This window comes from Sylvia atricapilla, chromosome 1, assembly GCF_009819655.1.
Source record: "Sylvia atricapilla isolate bSylAtr1 chromosome 1, bSylAtr1.pri, whole genome shotgun sequence".
Taxonomy (NCBI): Eukaryota; Metazoa; Chordata; class Aves; order Passeriformes; family Sylviidae; genus Sylvia; species Sylvia atricapilla.
In genome coordinates, this window is record NC_089140.1 from 139,769,908 (window position 1) to 139,791,646 (window position 21,739).

Below are 21,739 nucleotides of genomic sequence, written 5' to 3' on the forward strand. Positions count from 1 at the left end.
AGCCAGCCAAAAGAAGGTGTGAGAATATGAACGTTCCAGCAAATCAAAAGAGAATATCTAGGGAAAACATTTGCCCACCATCCTCTTACCAAAAATGAAATGGCTACAAGATTTTTTGCTGAAGCCTCCCCGTATCAGTTCCCTAGAACATGCAGGATGCCACATCATTTTAAATACACTCTTCAGTATGAGATGGTGAAGAAATTTAAACTTTTCCTTTCAAATTCTGAAGTGAGTTTAGTTCTCGGACTTAATACTGTTATCAACAACAATAAATAATTAAAGTTTCATTCCCTAGGAAAGGCCAAAAGCTTTAACTCTTCATAATCATCTAGAATCCCTGCAATAAGGATTCTGAATTTTTCACATAATGAGCAGTAGCATCAAAAACAAAAACATTGTGTCACAAAGCAAACAGAACTAGAGAACTAATATACTCAAGTGGGTCAGTACTGAAAGAAAATTTCATAACTCTGATAATAAATTTGGTGCCCTATGTAAATGAACACTGTATTTGCAAACAGAATTACAGAAGCTCTTGCATAAGTGATGAATAAAGGAGTACACAGAGTCTGTCTCAAGCACACAGATCAAATCCAAGGCCTTTTTTCCCCATAAAGTACTTAAAAGAAAAATTTTTGATACTTTCACAAAACAATGCAAACATATATTAGCACAAGAAATTCTAAAGAAGACTAGTGTAAGAATGAAAATTATTGCCAAAATATTTCCCCAAAATTAAGGCACCATACCAAAAGTTACCATTAGGGAATTACCAGGTAAAACTTGACAGTAAAACAGAATAGGTTATACTTAAGTGCAACAGAAAACACTACATCTGCAGAGTCTTAAACATCACTTACTGCTTTGACTCATGGTGACAGACCTCCAGCGTTGGATCATTATAGATGAAAGCAGCTTCTAAGTCATTGACTCGGACTCTGTAAATCCGGCACTGTTTACTGTTCAGCTTGATTCTGTTCAGGTTTGCAACTGTGGGAAATATTGTCAGTTCCACATAACCCTATGAAAACACAAATCAAAACTTTTTGTAAAATCTTTATCAACTAAAAAACTAGAGAGATAGAAAAAAATTATTACTATTAAATTTTTTAAAAAATCACTAATACAAAGGTGATATTTTATACTTAAGAGGGAAAATTATTTGCCCTTTAGATTTTCTACATTTTCTTTCATGTCCTTTAACAGGTGAATTTTCGCAGCTGCAAATGAAACAAAACAGAACGTGACTGACAATCATGCCTGTTTTACTGGAAAACTACCTCTGTTGCTTAGATTTCAAGTTATTAGTGCCACTAGGTTGTATGTTTTGGTACCTGAACTTCAGACAAGGATTCTTAAAACCTAAGCAGAATTCTTTTAAAAAGATATGTAAACTGACAAAGACCCTTGGAGACTTTAGGCCTGAAATGATGAAAGTCTCTTCAAAGCCCAAGTGAACTCACATACGAGGTACAAAACTCTGTAAGCCTATCTCTAACATCAGCTAACACTGTGTGGGCATGAATTCTAAACTGCAAATTGCTCTGCAATATTTACAAAACAGCAGCCTTCATTTAGAAATCTTTTTCTAAATGTTCTCACAGTAAGAAGGTACTTTATTTGATACATCTCAAGCAATGACAGACTAGTGAGAAGCATCAGATTAGAAAGTATAACATATGAAGTAGCTGAACAGCATAATCAGGTTGAGTGCAGTTTTTTCCTCTAAAAGCATGAAGAAAACCCAGACACTTAATTTCTACTTCACATTTTATTAGAAAATACTTACTACAACAGACTTTCTCTGAAAATTTATATTGTTGATACAAACTACCTGATGAGTTGTGCTGAAAGAAAAAAAAAAGAAAAAAAAAAGAAAAGTAAGGTTTTGCACAAATGCCAGCATTTAAAATAATACTTTAACCCAGTTTAACAGAGAGCCACACAGGATATATGTACATATAGATAAATACTGCAAACATAATATACTTCTATAAAAGTCATTAATTATTATCTCAATCTTTTATGCAGTCTAAACCAAATAATGAAAAGTTACCCACAATGTCAGGAAAGTCCCCCAAAAAAATCAAACACAGTATCATACCAGTATGAACATTACTGGTAATACAGGAAGACAACTTTTGAAGATGATTTTTGAACAACATTTATCTGTATTTAAAAGTAAAGAATTACAAATGGCAGTGTCAAGGTCTAACACTGCAGTGATGAGCAGTATCAGTAATGGCATGAGCCATAACACTTGCAGTCAGAGACCTGTGGAAAGCTTACCTGGAGAGTTGACACTTAAATGTAATTTATATAAGCAGGTATTGCACGTTAAAATACAAAGTACGTCTTTTTTTTTACAATTAGCATGCCATAAGAATTTATAACTTAAAATACTGCTAATACATTAATCAAGATAGGTATTTCATACTAGTCAAATGCATTTGCTTAAATTTTGAGTGACATATTAGAAATCCTGGTAAATAAAACTGACTTAAAAGGCAGGAGATAAAATAATTCCAACTTTTTTAGAACCCTGTAAGCTATTTCTGTGTATTTTCCTGTAGTAGGTGTCATCTTCCCAGAAGTGCATTTCATGACTCAAGATAAAACCTTGAGATAATTCAACTTCTGTGGCACATCACACTTTACCTGCACATATCCTGTGCATTAAGAAGTGACATTGCTCCAGATGACAGAAAGTTTGATAAAAATTCCTACAAGAGAATTGCATCTAAAAATGGATTCAGATGTTACTAACGTTAAGTGTATATGAGAAGAATGATTCTACTTAGAAATACATTTGTGTAACAGATATATATAAAGGAATCAAGGAGGCATAACAAGAAATCTATTAAAATGGACTGAAATGCACTACCAACTGCTTTGTAGCTTGGCGGCAACCCAAATAGTGGATGTGTAAAAATGACAATTCGCTTAACAAAGCAGCTTGCTGCAAAAGCAAGCGATTTTTTATACATAAAAAAGCCCTCAAGTCCAAAGGGCTTTTTGACACAGTACATATGGAACACCATCATATGGTCTTTAGTAATGACACTGTGTGAAGAATTGTCCAAGGTTTGAAGAGCATAATATAAATATCTTCGTGAGACTGAATGGTTGACAGACTCGCTGCTCATGAATAAGTCCATTTACACATTAAAACATACATCTGCAACACACATTTTCTGAATGCAAGCTACACCACAAGCAACAGCTCCAAACTTCTTAAGCAAATCATTATTAATCAGCCTGTGACCTGATTCAGTGTGTAGTGGTTTTAAGTACAGCAATTAAAGAAAAAATGGATACTTATAATTTATAGGGTCTTGGGCTTTCAAATCCTTTGTCTCCTTTCTTCCTATTCATCCTGAACCGCAGCACTAAACACACACTGCATCAGACTGGCATCAACATCATCCTCACTCAACGGGTCCTCCGAGTTTCCCCCGTGTCACGTCGTGTTTGATCACTCATCTCCTCAGCGCGTGTGTGACCCCCAGCAGCCAGGAATCTTCAGCTCGAGTGCGCGCCATCGTTACAGCACCACCACCAAGCAGGGTTTGTATATAACCTTCTGTGGGTGCACACACAGCTCCTCTGTCCGCTGGCGTTACGGAACCAGTCCAGAGGCTCTTCCTCTCCGCGGGACCTACGGAAAGCGACCGGCTCAGCGGGCAGCGGCGGCGGGAGCGACGGGATCAGGAGGGCCGCGGCCAGAACGGGCGGGCAGGCACCGGCGTCCGCGCTCCTGGGAGCGCCGGCCGGGGCAGCGCCGTCCACTGAGAGCCGGGAAAGGTGCGGAGGGTGGAGCGGGCCGGGCGGTGGCCGGGCCCGGCGCAGGGTCGGCCCCGCGGGTCTCCCTCAGCAGCGCGCCCGCCGCGGCCCTTCCGCAGCCGCCGCCATCTTGCCGGTAGCCTCCGACCCCGCGGTGAAAGGTCACGGCCCGGCTAAGGGAGCTCCAGCGGGAAAGGCTTGTGGCGCTTTGCTTTTTACAGAAGGGAGGCTCAGCGGCGGCAGCGGGAGGAAAGAAGGAAAAAGAAAGAAAGAAAAAAAAAGAATAATAAAATAACCCTCCCGAATAACCCTGAAACCGAGAAAGAGGCCGCGCCGTGTCCCCGTGCGCAGGCGCCGCGGCTCGCGCAGGCGCGGGCCTGGGGAAGGCGGGAAGGGGCGGCGGCAGCGCGCGCTCGGGAGCGCGCACGGGGCGGCCTCCGCCCGTCACCCCGCGGGTGTCGCCACGAGATCGAGTTCCTTCGGAACCGCCATCGTTACAAGTGGCTTTAGATTCATCTGGTTTAGGTAAAAATGAATGCTTGCATCGAAGAAACTGATGGGAGTTTGAAAGCGTCATTTCATTTTCCAAGTCTAACAAAACCAATCAGGAGCACTGAACACATGGAATGATAACACACAAAAAATTAAACTCTTCTCACGGCTGTAATAAAACCCTATTCATGAAATACTTAATTTCTTAGTTGTTTTACAAAGAAACCTCTATGTAAATACAAACTTGGACCACAAATACAAAAGTACCAATTGTATTGTGTATCTCAACTAAGGAACCTGTGATGCAATGGAAGGAATTTCCAAGGCTTTTCCATTCATATTACCATTGATCTCTGGGAGTGAAGTTTCTGGTGCTATAGGGGGAGCATAGCTGTTGTAACCAGACAGCCAACAAGGCAGATCTTCCAGCAGAGAGCGATTGTGTGTCCTCTTCACACAGCTGGTCAAACACCACACCCCTGCACCAGCAGCGTGGAGCACAGGGCACTGACCTTGCAGCACTGGGCACCAATAAACAGAGCCCAGGAAGTAGCTTTTTTCTTTCAGCTCCTTGTACCAAATTCCAAGTACACACACTGTGCATCTTAAGAGTTATATTTGATTTAGGAGAGGTTTCTCTCCTCTCCCCACTTACTCTACAGCTGGAATGCTGGCAGTTCCAAGCAAGGTATTTCACACCTCACATCTGAGTCTGATGGAAAACTGCTTTTTGTATCAAATAACCTACAACTGTTAAATTTAAAATATAAATCTGAAAACTAGCTAAAATTAAACTCCGGTTTACTGACATGCACACAATTCTTTATAACAATTATAAAATTACTATCTCAGGCACACCATTTCATGGCAGTACTATAAAAAAATACTGTTTCATTGCTCTACACAGAACAGTTTTATACTGTAAGGTTTCAAGGCACTATTCCATGTGCCGTTATTTGCCATAACAAAGTTCAAAAAGATAATTGTACTAACAAAGTTTTGTAGGTTCTTTTTAAAAAAACACAAGCAGTCTTCTGTAAAGCATTAGTTTTACCTCAGCTACATTTTAATGACCGTTTATAGAAAATTTGTAACACAATGTCCAACTACTTTCTCTTATATCCAAAATTCACTGCAATTAGGGTTTTTTTATAATATATATAAGGCCATTCTGCCAAGTATTAAAGTGTCAGGTGCTTGTATGGATGGTGTCCCTAGATATGACATTTAAAAGAACACTTTTCAAAATTAAGACTGGTGTAGCCTCAATGGAGAATGATTTGTTCATGAGCCTGATGAGCTCTGTGCTATTCAAAATGTGAACACTGCAATGAAACTTTAATCTTTAAGAATGGCCACTAATGAGCACAAGACTAAAATTTCCATTTTGCTATTCAAAGAAATTCAATTGACTGAATTATTACCGGGGGTTTAAATTTTTCATTTTACACTTAGGGATAAACAGATTAGGTGTATTCAAGAAGCAGCTCGGCTCCTAGCTTAACTAGACACAAAGGAAAAAGAAGTTGGGGTAAAGGAAGGTTGGAAAAGGAAGGTGAGCTCAATATCATTCCTTAGAGGCCACAAGTGCCCTCACACTCTGAGCTGAGCAGAAAACACAACTTGTTCAAGCAGCCTAGCTGCTTAAACTCAAGTCCACTGTATAATGATGGTTGGCAACTCCTTTCCCCAGAAGGCAGCAGCAAGTAACATTCACTGTTACTTCATTCAGTATCCTCAGTTCTTCAAACAATACTGGTTATGAGATGGGCCTTCGAGAATTATAAACTTTAACACCATTCAGCATCGAGGAGCGAGCATATTTTGTCAGAAGAGCACCAACAGTCTGCTTCTCTGCACACAAGTCTCTAAAGAGGAAATAAAACACACGACGTTGGCATTAAGAGATATTCTCACACAAAATGAATCTCTAAAATATTTGTAACTACAGCAATAAACTGGATTAGGGTATTAGGAAAAAACCCCAAACTATTCTAACTATCACATAATGCTTTAAATTACCTAAAGTTTAGAACTTACCTTGACATTTAAGCACTAGGCAAAACTACATGACTTACTACAGAAAAAAGAATTTTGGGGTTTAGGCAGAGTGTTTATTATTACTCTTCTCTAATAAGAGTCTTCAACCTAGCAAAACAGTTACATTACAGTAAATTTAGAGCCACTCATAAAGGGTTGATGTAGTTACTTCTGGGTTCATATCAATATCTGCTCACATATATCACAGCTGGACATTCCAGATAGTACAGCAGTCTAAGTCTTAACCACCAAAGGAACAAAGGATGCAGTACAGGAAGCACTACTACTCTATAGTTCTAGTGTTGTAAATATAGAGACTCATTGTAAATGTCAGTAAAAGTTTAGCCTTTGAATTGTCCACCTTAATCAAATGAGAGTTATCACCCATTTAAACCCAGTAGGATCAGCTTTTTTACGCACATTTAAATCCAAAAAAGAGAGTTACAGATCCCAGAGGTGGGTATTATATTAATATAGAATCCATATTAATTTAAAATGCAAAGTATAGTAGTATCACTGAGGCAGTGATAATTCATTAGAAGCCAGCTGTGCAAAAAGGGAAGCATATGATACTAATTATATTTTAATAAAAAGAAATACATCCTTACTGTATATAAGGGGTAATATCCACTTCTGTCCATTTTTGCCGTATGCCAAATAAGCTGTTGAATCTTTCCTGATTGTCTTCAGGTAAGTCTTCTACTTTTAGCAGAAAGATGGTTTCTGGTCTTGAACTTTTATCCACAAGAGCCAAGCCCTGTAGATCAGTGTCAGAAAGGAAATGTTAAGTACCAACAAAGCAATTAAACTTCTTTTTTTCTGACAATATGCCACAGAAGTTGCTCCTTGCAGATCAAAAGCCTTCTAGAACTGCACTACTAGAGGCAAAGTGAAGAAGTATCATAAAGGCACTGTTTTACAGGCAGTATTTATAATTTTCTTTATGACAAGAAGGGAGAATCCATTGGGTTCCAACATTTCTCTGCCTGCTTTGAACAAAAGGATTCCCATAGTGTTTGCTTCTCTACTGGCTGTCACTACAATCTGTTCAACAACAGCTTCAGCTTCTGTTCCAGTCACATTTACAAGTAGTAACAGTACAGCTGCAATCTTTCTTCAAACAATGAAATGTGCCTCAGTTACAGAAACCTGAATTACCATGATTCCAGACTACTTGTGCTCAGAGGACGTCATAAAGCACACTTGAACTCAAAAGCTGACAGAAACAACACAACAACCAATAATGGATAAAATTTATATATGACACAAGTCAGTTACAGCCTAGTCACAAAAGAATCCATACTTCTTTAATGTGCTTACCTGAAGCTGGTCAAGCCTTGTTATCATCCCCTCAGGGACACTCTGTTGCCAGACTTCTTCAAACTCTGATAGATTGAATTTAACTGCATTTTGCAAAAGCATTTGTGCTATAGCTCTGCATATTTTATCTTCACGCATTTCAAAGAAAACCTCCCCTGCTGAGAAGCAAAAACTAGGTTATCTTGGGTTCTTGCCTTTTGATAAAAGAACAGACTTGTATTTCCATTCTGTTCTACAGTCTTCTATACACCAAGCATCCTCTTTTTTTCTTTTCCTTGGAAAATAATTTGACTCAGAATTAATTTGGATAAATCATGGTATCTTCTCATTCTCAAATACAAATTATGCAGAATGCAACAGCACTGTCCCAACTACAGTATTAATTTGTATGAATAAATGTTTGCCCTCCATGCCCCTTTCACACTGTATCGTTTCTCCTACAACTTTCATTCCTATTTCTGCATGCCTTGTATTAAAACATTTGCTGAAACAATTAACAAAACTTTCACTTCTTTAATCACCCTTATGAGATTATGAAGTGATGAGAATTCATTTTTCTCTCACTCTGACTTGGCTAAAATTCTCTGAACCAAATCAGGTATAAACACTTCCTTCTATTGTTTCAGCCATCTGTCAGACTTGCTCCTTGTGCAAATTTAAATATATTAAGTCTGTTGTCACTCCAATTACTTTCCTATGTCCTTTAAGGTTGAAAGCAACTCCTACTTCAGCCAAAGGTGAGATGAAAACCAATGTGGAGAGACTTCAGACTCTCTCTTCAGAGATTAGAGCAGTGCAGTATTTTATCTGTGTGTGAGATGGACAATGGAAATCTCATCAATACAACCAGGGGATCTTGTCATGCTGTTCAGATCAAAGGCAGACACCTACTTCAGGCAAGCTGAATTCATGCCACTGACTACTCATAATAGCACAATTAATTGAGATATCATGTAAACTTAAGTAGTAATCTCTCTTTAATCATGAAATTATGGATTGTAGACACCTAATAAATAATTTCCAGTACCTCTGTTCACAATTGTCTTGTATAGTTTAATAGCTTTTTTTTCCTATGAAACTTCCTTTAACAATTGTACTGATTTTTAGCCCCGTTTGCTCCCTCCTTATACTGGCACTGTAGGATACATTTGTTTGGGCCATTCTTCCCAACACCTACATTTCCTCATTAGTAACTATTTCTTTTATACAAAGTTAAACCATGTAAGCTTTCCCAAACTTACCATCATCAACATATTTTCTGCCGTAGCTTAAAAGAATGTGTTCTATCATCTCTCTGGAAAAAAAATCAGAAATCAAGTTCTAATATTGTTTCCTAGGACACTACTGAAATAGTTATCAAAAAGATTGAGAAACAGAAAAAAATAATTTGAAGAGAATGGATGATGAGACACATTTTTGTGGGTGAAATGAAGAAACTGGTAAAAAAACAGAAGTAAAAGAGAGAACAAAAGGGGACAAACAACAGATGTAAACTGATTTAACCTGTCAACTCCAAAGGTCTCTTCCACTTTCTAGTTATAACTAGCATAGACTAAAATGCACAAGGAAAATAAAGAATAGAGGCTCTTGCAATACAACTTTTTTTGCAATGAGAAACAATTTCATCAGAAACAGTGTGGCCAGCAGGACCAGGGCACAGTGACTGTTTCCCTGTGCTCAGCACTGGTGAGGCCACACCTCGAGTCCTGGGTCCAGTTCTGGGCCCCTGAGTACAAGAGGGACATTGAGGGGCTGGAACATGTCCAGAGGAGGGCAACAGAGCTGGGAAAGGATCTGTAGCACAAGTCAGATGAGGAGCAGCTGAGGGAACTGGCGGTGTTTATCCTGAAGAAAAGGATGCTCAGGGGAGAGCTTATCCCTCTCTACAGCTCTCTGAAAGGAGGCTGTAGCCAGGTGGGGTTGGTCTCTTCTCCCAGGCAACAAATGATCCAAGTGACAAGATCAGAGGATATGGCCACGGATTTAGATTGGATATAAGAAAAATTTCTTCATGGAAAGCATTGTCAAGCACTGGAACAGGGTGCCCAGGGAAGTGCTGGACAAACCATCCCTGGAGGTATTTAAAAGACATGTAGATGTGGAACTTAGGGACATAGTTCAGTATTGGAGTTGGCAGTGGTGGACTCAATGATCTTAATGTTCCTTACCAGTCTGAATTGATCCTATAATGCCAGTCAAAAATTTGGCAATTTATCATCCCTTACTGAATAACAGGCACTTTTCTGAAGCTCTTTCATAAAATTATAGCCTAATTCCAGATATCTTTTTGAGCCAAAAATCAATTAAATGGAAAATGCTACATATTGTAAACTTAAAACCTTTTTAGAATGGGAATTTTGAATTCCACCAGAAAACATACCCCTGCTCAGGTAGCATGCAACAGGTAAACCAAACGTTTTTGGCTAGTTATAGCTTCAGAACAGGTATTTCAAGATGCTCAGCAATTTACAACTTAAGCACATTCTACTTCCCTTATTTGCAACACAGCATCAATGTTTCTACCATAAATCAATGGAAATACTACTAATAAACACTAAAATCAGTTTATTAACCTATCTACCTAAAAATTCCCTTGAGTATTTTTAGAAACAAAGAAAATTATCATTTACATCAAGATAACTAGAATCTACATTTGCAAGACTATAATTCTAACTGACAGTTAACAAGTGCTGTAATCACTAATAGTTAATAATGAATGTAGGCAATTCTAAGTACTAAAAAATAATTGTTTACCTGGGTTCTAGAGATCCAAGTTCTTCAAGACAGACACCTAGAGGAACCTTACTCAAAGGCCAGGACTCTGAGTCTATTAGCTGAGTGACATGATTCAAGAGTTTCATCTCATAGTCAAAGTCTAGAATTCTCCAATATCCTGCCAAACAGAGCATCACAAACCACTGTTAGAAGAAAAACTAACACCTTACCTCTATTGCCATTAAGATACATTACTAGAGTCTGAACATTCAGGTCACACATTTACAACATGCAGCAGCTTTGTGTCTGTTTCAGGATTAAAAACTGAGAAAAGGAACTAAATAAGAAGAGCAAATATAAAGGAGAATGAAACTTAATAATCTCAATTGTTTGTAATTCTTTAGTAATTCTGTTACTACCACAGATACAAAGACACTACAAATTATCACTCCAAGATGAATCAGACATGGAAAAATGAATATTTAGTACAGGAACAGAACTGCATGAACAGAACTGGCCCTACAAAGCAACAGCTCAGGTCCAGAGAAGTTCACAGAAATCCAGACAACTCTAGGACTGCCATCACTTTGTGTCCCAGTGATAGTTTGGGCATGGCCATGTAAAGGATGAACAGGACCTGTCCCAAGGTGAGGTACTTACTCAAGCCTTTCCTCACACTGAGATAAACCCAGCCCAGGAGGACAAAGGACTATGAAAAGGATAGGGTCACCTAAGAATCACTATTTTTGCCTCTAGAACTACAGAAAGCAGTACCCACTCATTCATGAAGAGGGTTACCAGCAAAAAATATTCATGCTATCAGTGGGATACTCTGATGCCACTGTTTGTAGCAGTAAAGGAGGCGTTATCCAGGAAAGAGAGAGACTGGCAGTGCCTGCTCAGCTTTATTCTGATCAGATTCACAGCAGCAGAGGACATGGATCTATGGAAACAAGTCTTAGAACTTTGAAGTAACTTGCACCTTAAAAGACAAGGATATGGAATGGGCTTTAGAAAAAGGAGACATATATTTTGGGGAAAATAGCAGGGTTATTTCCTCATAGGTATTAATATTCTTTAGATATGAATACCTTCAATTTTGCAAGCATCTATAACCTGCAATTGGTGGAGTATTTCTTCTTCACTTGCTTGAATCAGGTTTAACAAATCTTCTGTTGTATACTGCAATAAGGGAAAGAAAGAGGGATATCAAAGAGGTTATTCTTACTCCTCCTTTGCTTCAGCGACCATACTAAATATAAGTTATAATGAAGAAAAGATTTAATAGATGTTTTTTCGCCCCAGACTCTGAATTTTCTAATGCTTGCCACACTCTCTGAAACTTTTCCTGTAACTTAAAACATTTTCTCAAAGGATTATTCAATATAAAATGCAGTCTAACTACAGGAAAGTCTTTGTACCAGACATAAGTAATATACCTGTATTCCCAGAATGTCAAACTAGCACAAACAGACCTTGTAAGTGAAGTATCCCAGCAAGAATGAAAAATTAATGTGTTCTGGCTTTCCTAAAATCATGTGTTTTAATCTGTAAGATTCAAAGAAAAGGCAAAGCAAAAATCACTTATCAGTTTTGGATAGAAGTTGGAACCTGCACTTAGTACCTCCTCTAGGGGAAAGCCTCCTCCACCAGGACCACAACAGTTACGTGTTGTGTTTTGCTATCTGCCCATCAGTTGGCACACACACAGCACAGATCCAGTCAAAACACAAACACCTCCCTGCAGAACAGTTACATGGTGAGATGGGATACTGTGGTGAAGAGGTGGGTGGAACAGAAGTTATTATGAGGAGTGAAGTAAATGGAAGAAATACCAGACTTCAATGCACAGGAAATAGGACATCAATTCCTTTATTCACTTTAGAGCCTTTTAAATCAACTCTAATATCAAAGTTCTGTTGATTATAGCTTAAGAATACTTCCAATCAGAAAGAAAAACATTGGATTAAGTTTGGATTGAGATCTATCAGACAATAAGAACATAAATGGAACATATCAACGCTAAGATTGGAATATCCACATGTTAAAAAACCATTTAATAAACACAGAAAAGCCTCCACTTCCTGCTATGCTATTCCTATCAGAGTATGTTGAAGTATTATCAGGCGAAGCTCCCATCAGTATGCCAATGAGGGATGACCCTATTATACAGTACTAAATAAAACACTGCTAGCAATTGGGAGCAACAACATCCCCAGATCCATATGTCTGTTTGAAGTTTAACGCTGCCATTCAGATGCCTTGCACACAAGTCCTTGGCGAATGTTTCTGCTTTGAGGCCAGCCCAGCAATCCCAACAGCTTTTCTGAATACATCACTGCACTCAGCTCTGATGCTTTTATCAACTGCATTGCCCTTGCAAATATAAAATGGAATGGGTTGACTTGTACCATGTCCACACCAGCAACTTCCAGATAATGTATTTAATATGTTTCTTATCCTTATTCTTATCGGATGTCTATGATCATCTGAGCATGCCATGTCATTTCACTGTAAAATTCAGCACTAGCCTATATATTTATAAGCTTTTCTCTAGTTTGCTAAATCACAACACTATGTAACAGGTTCCCTACAGTGCCATAGATGTTTATGGCTCTTTTGCTGGAATACTCTGTATGATACAGTCTTGAAAATCATGAGAAGCTTACAGCCAAAACAAAGTAATTTGTTTTCAAACCGATTAAAGGTGGCCTATTAATTCTGAGCACATGATAAATGTTAAGTGTAAGCAAACAAAACAACAGAAATCGTTATTACACATACATTCTTTGGGATTTCAGTGAGAATTAGTCCTAGAGAAAAGAGCGTTCCCCTGGAGGGCTTTCAGATTCATTTAAGAGATCCACCAAAGGCAAGGTAAAGACTTGTCTACATTTATCAGATATATCTAGTTGTTATCCAGTAAACTACTAGAGGTAATACATTCTCCTTCAAAAACAAATGGTCATCAGTCCTCAAACTGAGCATTAACGTTTGATAGACATTGATATGTTTTTAATAATACTCAGTATTATGAATAAATATTATTTCATATGACTTTTTCATGTGGCTAGCCTTTGACAATGTTTATAATTTTCAAACTATTTAAACCCTTTGGCAATCCCTTATTTTGCTGTATGTCCTTCTATGCCTAGATCAGCATAGGCAGGCAATAATGGGGGCAAGAATCTGTAACGAATCAGAGATCAGCCTGTTAATCATCCAAGAGGAGAGAGGCATCATGTCTCTCCAGAGAAAAGCAACATCTGTGTTTGCACATTCAAGCACATGCAGATGGTTTGCCGGTGTCTGCTTCAATCAAGCCTCAGCATAAAATATTTGGGATCAACTACTTTTTGGTTTTAAAGTCAAAAGAAAAACCAACCAAACTAACGAAACCCCAGAATTTTTAACAGCCTTTTCTCTAAGATAATATGCTGCACAGTCCAGGTCACTCCATTACTTTTTAGGTCCGAAATTTCATTTCCTGGAAACATGGCAAGACAGCAAGACAAGATTTAATTTGTGTTTTCCCTTCTTTTAGTGTGTCTTATTCTGTGACTTATATAATCCCTGTTACTCTCTTCAACTCCCTTCTGCCCTTTGTAATCACCAAGTATTGTCTGGCAAGCAGCTTGCACATGGGTGGGCTCTGACCTCACACGGGACACACCCAAAGAAGGAAAGGCTGCATTACACCTTTGTAGTCATGTAACTCTCAAGGAATTTAGGAAAGATTCTGAAAGTTGTCCTCCAAGAAACTTCCCATAGGAAAAGGGAAATGCCCAGTGTCCTTCGATGTCCTTCATTTTCCTCTTTTAACTAATAAAAAGGTTGCTTATCTGTACTCGCTGGAAGTACTAACAACAACCAGCTTGTTTAGAATAGAAGGGGTAATTAATTATTAAAAAATATTAACGCAAAGAAAGCACTGTGAGTCATGTAAAGGAAACAGATTTTTCTACTTAAGGATGCATCTTCACTTTAATTTGCTCGTTAGCAATTACAAGAAAGCAATTTACACAGCTGATTTACCTTAGAAGATGTTGAAGTCTGATCTTTCTGACTATCAGGCCCTTCATATGGATCTTCCATTAAAAGCTTCCTCAGTTTCTTCAGTTTTGGCCGACATCTCCTTAATTCCCAATAGTTCTTGGAGAAACCAGCAATCTACAAGAGAAAACAGTGACTCTTTAAACATTTTAACATAGCATCTGGATTCAAGGCTGCTTACCAAAAATTATCAGCAAGAAACGTTAATCTAGTCACTGAAAACAAGAAACCATTAATAGGGTAATTACTTGAAAAACAAAACAATAATTGCAATGTTTTCAATTAAAAAAATTACTACAGACATTGAAGAATAGAAATCCACTGCTGATTGATAAAAAATATGTTCGTAGTGCATAAGACAAAAGTAACAACTCAACTCTGCATGCAAATGACATGAAATCACCACGGGATGTGTTTCTGTACAATTCCCCCCAAAACTGCTTTTCGTCTCAACCGTAAATTATATTACTGCCATAAAAGCCCTCTTGTATTAACCTGTGTCTATCCTCCCCAGTTCTTCCCATGCTTGGGATCTACTTCATGGTCTTTTTACACCTTAATGAATGATCGCAGCCCTAAGCTCAAGCAAAGCAGACATTAACAAGGACAGAGAGCTACACTTGGACACAACTGACAAGACATCTCTGTTTCTTGCCCTGAGTCAACACACAAATGAAGAGTGTGCAACAGGAAACTCGGCTGTTCTTGATTCAACAATGCAGACTTACCAAAGCTTTACTTTCAGAGTAATCCTGAGGTGTTCCACAGGGTACAGCTTTGACTTCCTGCAAGATTCTTTGAAGAGGACACACTATTGGGAGCCTTTCAGCATCATTTCTACTATTTACCAAACTGACAGAAATGGGAACAGAATCGCAGAGGCAGCACAGGCTCCAGCTTAGTGACTCCTGACCCAATCACTAGTCCCATGTTAAAACAGTTTCCCCAAAAAAGCCTCTAGACAATACTTTAGAATACCCTAAGTGCTTTACTGGAGTACTTGGGGTATTTTAGAAGTCCTCCATTAAAAAATAAACAAAAAACAACTAAAACTTTAAAATACTATTCCATTTAAATCATCTATAAGCAAAACCACCTACATATAGAAGAAATTGTATACAAATTCTAATACAAAGAAATCTCTCAATTTTAATCTATTACAGAACTGGCTTGGCAAAATAATTCAGCTAAACACCAATTTCCTGATAAATTTCCAAGCTATATGTCAATTAGCATTTACATAAGTGCTAGGTTTTTTTCCTGCCAAGTTGTTTTCTGATCAATTTGATAACAAGAAGATAGTCTGCATAGAAAAATAAATAATTCTAATTAATGTTCCAAAGCTTCTAACCTGAGCTGAGCTGTGTGGGGTGAATAAAATGTCAAATGCTTTGGCGGCAAGTATCAGCCATTCAAGTGATAAAAAGATCAGTACCAAGTGAAGGGCAGTGAAGCCCCAAAGTACTGAGTTCACATAGTAGCTTTTGCTATGTTTCACAACTTGCAATGTAAATGAACCATCTAACATTTTTGAAAGCCTTTTGAGGGCTCTTAGAAATAAAACTTTTTAAATAGTTCCTAAGCAAATCACATTTTTATGATGTGTAACTTCACAGGAATAGTGAAATTATTAAATGTAACAAAAAAAAAGTATATAGAAGAATATTACTTTCTCATTAATCTACTTCAGCTTGAATTAATTTTTTAGATTAGCTCATTAGACCTCATGAAGAACTGATGTTGAAGTAGGATTATTCCTCGATGATGCCATTATGTCCACTACAGCAAATAATTAACAATATTTCTCTAGCTATTTTAATAGAATTCATTAATTAATTTAATAGAAGCTGTAAATAGCTTACCTAGCTGCTAACTAAAAATAGCTGCTAACACTGAGAAGTTTTGTTTTCTTTGCAAGCTTTTAATACCTACCACAGGTAATTACTATGCACTGAAAACAAACCACAGTTTTAATTTCTCAGAAACAATAATAATCATACATTATGGAGAAAGTTCAGCTGCCTCAAGAAGGGCCCTTAAGCCATTTTGGACATCCTAAGGCATAGCATGGCCCTGTGTAAAAAGCACATTTATAAAGACATCCTCCTGGAACTGGTCAATACACAAAAAAGCTACAGGAGACTCGTCCTTTCTCCAGTGGCAGCCTGCAATAGCAGCTAAGCAATACCACAGGGCATCTAAAATGGCATTTGAAGCCTGTGTTAAGCCAACTGAATCCCATATGTGAACTGGGCTTCACGTATGCATCTTGGATAAAATAAGAAAGTAGAGAATTAAAGCAAATTAACAAAAACCCTGAAAGACGCACCTGTGAATGGATAATATTACAAGATGCTGGATCTGCACTCAGCTCCTCTGGAGTTTTGCAGCCAGGAACAAACAGCAGCATATTTGAGGTATCTGCTATTTTCATGTCATAAGTTTTATCTCTGCTGCACAACACTGCGTGTTCATCCTTTTCACCACGGATTACTAGGCTGGAAAAAAAAAAATGGCACAGAAATAATGAGGTACTTTTACCTGCTTCAGGATGAGAACTTATTAAACTTGTCCGATATTTTCTCACACTTATACATTTGTAAAGAAATGACAAACTGCAGGTCTGTTTGGTTGCAGCAGTCACTGTTCACCAAAATATAAAGATGCAAATGTCAATTAATCTATTTGACTATGTTTTTCCCTCTCATTTTAGTGTGGGAAAACTCAAAAGACAAGCATTTAAAGTTTTTATGCAGAACACAGCTAAATACCTACAGTCATACACCGATTCACTCAACCCCCCTAAAACATTGATTAAGTGATGCTTAATGAATGAACTAGTTCACTAATCTTAGAAATTAGATTACAGCTAGAGCTGTTCTTTAATGAGGACTGAAGCTGGCCCACTGTGAAACAAAAAAGCAAACAGAAATTGTGTCTATTGTGCAGAGCCTTTCAGATAATTAATACCTATTTTCTTGCAAGTAATTCCAAGCACAAAAGAAAATCATCTTCTGGAACAATTCAGGACAAAGAGACAACGTAAACCACCCTCTTCAGCTCACATACTTGATTAAGTACAGATTCTGCATGAGGACATGATAACACCAAAGCAGGACCACGACAGGGGAACATTCAGTTCCTCTCAGGCTATATACACTAACCTAAGTGCTCAGATTCATTTTAATCAAACTGCTTCTCTTGTTTCCCAAAGCCTGCATGCATGAACAAAGCTCAGCTGTGCTCCAAAGGATCAACATGATTCAGGTCTCTAACAGGTACTACTATATCAGTATTGCATTAAGTAGGAATGGGCTTGCTAACATGCATCTCAGAGAACTACCTTATTTAGAGGGACTTCTCATTCTGTATCACTTAAAAGATTCCCCTTATGTCACTGGCATTGTAATATAGGAAGAAATTTAAAACATTATCAAAACCCTATCTAGCATCTGCTCTTGGTCCAGCCTTTGGTGTCACATAACCATCCTACCCTACGCCCATGCTAATACTGCACATCCTTCCCTGCCAACTTGTCTATCTCGTAGGCACCCTGTCATCCATCAGACCTCAAGAGTTCTAACAGGAAAATCTCAAAGTCACCACGATTCTTTTAGAGACATAATCTCCTTTCTAAATCTATGTTTCTGATCATAAAATCATAGAATACTCCGAGTAGGATGGGACCCGCAAGGATCATTGAGTCCAGCTTCTGGCTCGGCACAGGATTGCCCAAACAAACACACTGTGTGCCCGAGAGCTTCTTGAACTATGGCAGGTTTGGTGCTGTGACCACTTTTTGGGGAGCCTATTCCAGCATCTCCTGAGTTTTGTTTAGAAGCCTCCAAAGCAGAAAGTTTTCCATTTAAAAAAACAAACAAAAAACCAAAACAAACCCAACCAAAAAAACCCAACACGCTTCTTTTAAGTGTAAATAGGTTTTAGTTTCCAGTGTAACTGAGACAGGTTTAAGGGATTTAAGGGGCAGTAATGCAAACCGCACCAGCAGAACCCAAGCGCGGGCCAAGCCGCCTTCCCGGCACACCCCCGCCGTACCTGCGGCCCGCCTCCAGCTCGGCGCAGAGCCCCGGCTCCAGCTGCAGCAGGCAGCACTCGCCGCCGGCCTGCGGGCCGAAGCTGAGGCACTGCACCGCCGGCAGCAGCTCCGCCGGGTTCAGCTTCGCCGTCCGCAGCGTGGCGTCCACCTCGGGGCGGCTCCGCACGGCGGCCGCGGCCCGCTCCGCGCCGCCCGCCGCAGCCGCCATTCCCCGGCCCGCGCGCAGGCGGGCGGCGGCGCGCGCAGCCCGGGTTGATCCCGCGGTTGACGGACGGAGCGACGGGCGGACCGACGGCGGGGCGGGCGGGAACGGCGGGGCTGTACCGAGGGGAGCCCCTTCCCTCTGCTCCTCCGCCGGGTCTATCTGGGACAAGCCTCCCCATTTCTGTCCGCCTGCACAGGAGCTGCGGTAAAACCTCTCGTTATGCCAGAAATGCGATGGAAATATACAAAATGTGCAAAACTAAATATAAGGACAAAACATTGCAAAAACAGGCCCAATATGGAAGTCACTGCCCAGGTCTGAGGCAACATAAAATCATAGACGTGTTCAGGATGGAAAAGGCTTCCAAGATGTAGTCCAACCCTTTTTCAGCACTGGCAAATCCAGCATTAAAACATGTCCCTAAGCGCCACACCAGCGTGTGTTTTAAACACCTCCAGGGATGGTGATTCTACCGCTTGCCCGGGCAGCCTGTTCCAGTGTCTGACCACCTTTTCTGTGAAGACATTGTTCCCGTTATCCAATCTAACCCTCTGCTGGTGCAACCTGAGTCCACTTCCAGTCATCCTGTTATTTCTTAGCTGGGAAAATCCCTGCCGGGCCACAGCCTCCTTTCCGAGAGTGGTGGTGAGCGATAAGGTCTCCCCTGAACCTCCTTTTCTCCAGGCTAAACAGCCTCAGCTCCTCCAGCTGCTCCTCACCTGAGCTGTGCTCCACACCATTTCCCAGGGTGTTGCCCTCCTCTGGATGTGCTCCAGCCGCTCCATGTCTTTCTTGCAGTGAGAGGCCCAGACCTGGACACAGCTCTCGAGGTGTGGCCTCACCAGTGCTGAGCACAGGGGACAATCCCTGCCCTGCTCCTGCTGGCCATGCTACTCCTGATCCAGGCCAGGTGCCATTGGCCTTCTTGGCCACCTGGGCACAAACTGGCTCATGTTCAGTCACTGTTGACCAGCACCCCTTTTCCAAAGGACAGCTTTCCAGCCACACTGCCCCAAGCCTGGAGCATTGCTGTGCCAGTCTCAAAGTTTTTCCTCAACACCAGAGCTTGATGGCAAGTGTGGAGAGAGGAGGATTGAGTGTCCAAGCCACCACAATGGGGCCAAGAGTGGGTGGGAAAGCACTGCTGAGGCAGCTGCCACCCGCTGGTGTCACTCACCCCAGGTCCTTCTGGGGACAGTCTGACCGAGGGCAGCTACCTGCAGGTTCTCATCCACGCATCACCCCTTAGGAAAGGGCTTGCACAGCCTCCACACAGAGGTTCGTCTCCCCGTGACTCAGGGCTCAGCTCAGGCTCTTGCTGTGGCCTGATGGGACAACATCTGCCAGAGGAAGCTGTGAGAATTTCTTGAGCTAAAGCCATGACACAAATGAGTGGAAACCACAGGCATGCACGATTATTGCAATGGAAATAGTCTGCAGCTCAGAGATTCAAGGGGAAGTCTACTGAAGTCCTTAAACCATAAGAAGAAAACAGAAGTGGAGGCTCAGAACACAGCAGCTAAGCAGCAGCAGGAGTCAGACTTCTGCAAGGAGCAGCACAGGATGCCTCTTCCTCACCTTGTCCAGGACAACTGCCTCCTCAGACACTCACTGATTTTTGCTGTAGGGCATATTAACGCTCAGCCTGGTAGTGTGTTAGCCCTAGCTTCCTGCTGTGTGCATCAGCTAACAAAACTCAGTGCTCCTAAGTTATGTCTATGCACTTGCAGAGTACCTCTGTGCTTGGTAAAAGTCTGTACCGAATGGCCCAGATGAGGAGGTCATAATCCCTTTTGTATGGGAACCGCAGAAGCAGGAGCTGGTGGGATGGAGCTGTTGTGGTTCAGTCCTAGCCTGGCAGAGGCCAACTGCTGTGGTATATGACTGAGTCAGGCATCTTCTGCCTTCAGAAGGTGGTGCCTGACTGGAGCCATTGAGGTAACTGGCCTTGGAGAAAACTTTGGCTGAAGTTATTAGGCAGTTGCCTCTGTCACAACACATGTGCAGTGGCTTGTTCAAAGACTCAGACATCTATAATGTTTTCATGTTTTATTTCATTTATTGGAGGGTGGAAATATCGTCATTGTGCACACAGGAAACCAGAGACACTCCAACTCTGGCTAGTTTCTACTAATGTATAGGTGCAAACCGATACATGTCTAGCCTTATTTGAGACTTACATATTGCTTTAATGTAAATGTCTTCATGCACACCTCTCAGGTAAGCCAAAAAATCACTTTTACCACATAAATGCTAAAACAGTTACTTAACTGAATAGCAGCTTATTTGTGCTGGCTTTAATTTATACCTTAATTTGTGCAATTTTCCAGTGACCTTGCACACCTGCTTCTTCTTCTTCTTTCTACTTTTCATCCTGTGAAATAAAAAAAAATCTGGTATAGCCAAGAAACTGAATCCAAGCTATGGCTTCATGGAGTTTGTATCTTAAGACATCTGCTATGTAACAGGAACTCACTAGGAATTAAATCACTGGATGTTATCCAGGAGTTGGCATTGATCTGTGGTCAGGAACATTTGTAGTAGTTATTAATTTTTCTAATCAGTTTTCTTTATGCTGATAGTTCTGGTTGAAGATGCTTTTTATATATTTTATATATATATTTTGGAACTGAAATGTATATGGTTGTGCTGCCCGCCATCTTTCTCTGCCTGTCCCTCATTTGCCCCTGTGGAAGTTGCTGTTCAAGGTCAAGCAAATTTGACAGGTAATTTCCTGGAACTTGGGTAGAAATCAGTGTCTGGATGATAGATTGAATCCCCTACTTGGGAGAATGCTGCTCTGATCCATTCTAAGAGGCAGAAGCCAACTGGCCTATCACCAAACACATGGACATAAATTTATAGAGATGTCTCATTCCTCAGGAAACAAATTTGCTTTGGAGTTGCTATAGCATAAATGAGTTCTGTTTTCAGTTTGAGCTGGTCTGGTGGGCTGAAACTGTCAGAGTTCAGGAGCGTGTAACATCATGGTACAAGCAGGAGTGAAACTCAGCTGTAGGGGAATGGAAGCAAGAGTTGAGGAAGCAGTAAATTCAGCCATCCTGATTTAA

At 40.2% G+C, this 21,739-nt stretch overlaps 2 protein-coding genes across 6 annotated transcripts in view; both read right to left on the minus strand.

Annotated features, from left to right (window-relative positions):
- Positions 1–4,106, minus strand: part of TAF2 (TATA-box binding protein associated factor 2) — a 60,697-nt gene extending 56,591 nt beyond the window's left edge. Inside the window, exons 1-3 of one of the 3 annotated variants that reach the window (XM_066335307.1) lie at positions 3,326–4,106; positions 1,793–1,847; positions 864–1,024 (exon numbers count right to left, since the gene is read on the minus strand). In XM_066335307.1, coding sequence (XP_066191404.1) covers positions 864–1,024; positions 1,793–1,847; positions 3,326–3,378 — 269 coding nt within the window. In that variant the 5' untranslated portion in view covers positions 3,379–4,106. Of the gene's footprint in view, positions 1–863; positions 1,025–1,792; positions 3,293–3,325 lie in introns of those variants that run through there. The other 2 variants (XM_066335290.1, XM_066335298.1) reach the window with 2 other exon arrangements.
- A 237-nt stretch (positions 4,107–4,343) lies between these two features.
- DSCC1 (DNA replication and sister chromatid cohesion 1) lies at positions 4,344–18,678 on the minus strand. Of its 3 annotated transcripts, none has more exons than XM_066335329.1 (9): positions 18,463–18,678; positions 16,736–16,904; positions 14,389–14,523; positions 11,445–11,535; positions 10,393–10,531; positions 8,880–8,932; positions 7,639–7,793; positions 6,927–7,075; positions 4,344–6,146 (listed from the first exon to the last, which is right to left on the minus strand). In XM_066335329.1, the coding sequence occupies exons 1-9, from the start codon at positions 18,669–18,671 to the stop codon at positions 6,038–6,040; spliced, it is 1,209 nt and encodes a 402-aa protein (XP_066191426.1). In that variant the 5' UTR covers positions 18,672–18,678; the 3' UTR covers positions 4,344–6,037. The 3 variants fall into 3 exon arrangements, with proteins under 3 accessions (XP_066191426.1, XP_066191417.1, XP_066191434.1); XM_066335320.1 differs by having other exon boundaries at positions 7,639–7,796; XM_066335337.1 differs by lacking the exon at positions 18,463–18,678 and adding an exon at positions 17,476–17,527 and having other exon boundaries at positions 7,639–7,796.
- Between the last annotated feature and the right edge of the window lie 3,061 nt (positions 18,679–21,739).

What these genes read in the sequence shown, in the direction of transcription:
- DSCC1 (XM_066335320.1), bottom strand. Translation starts at nt 18,671, where the DNA reads ATGGCGGCTGCGGCGGGCGGCGCGGAGCGGGCCGCGGCCGCCGTGCGG. An exon ending in AGATGCTTGCAAAATTGAAG is followed by an intron (nt 10,532 to 11,444) that starts GTATTCATATCT and finishes TCTGTTTGGCAG; the next exon opens with GATATTGGAGAATTCTAGAC. An exon ending in GATATTACCCCTTATATACA is followed by an intron (nt 6,147 to 6,926) that starts GTAAGGATGTAT and finishes TTTCCTCTTTAG; the next exon opens with AGACTTGTGTGCAGAGAAGC.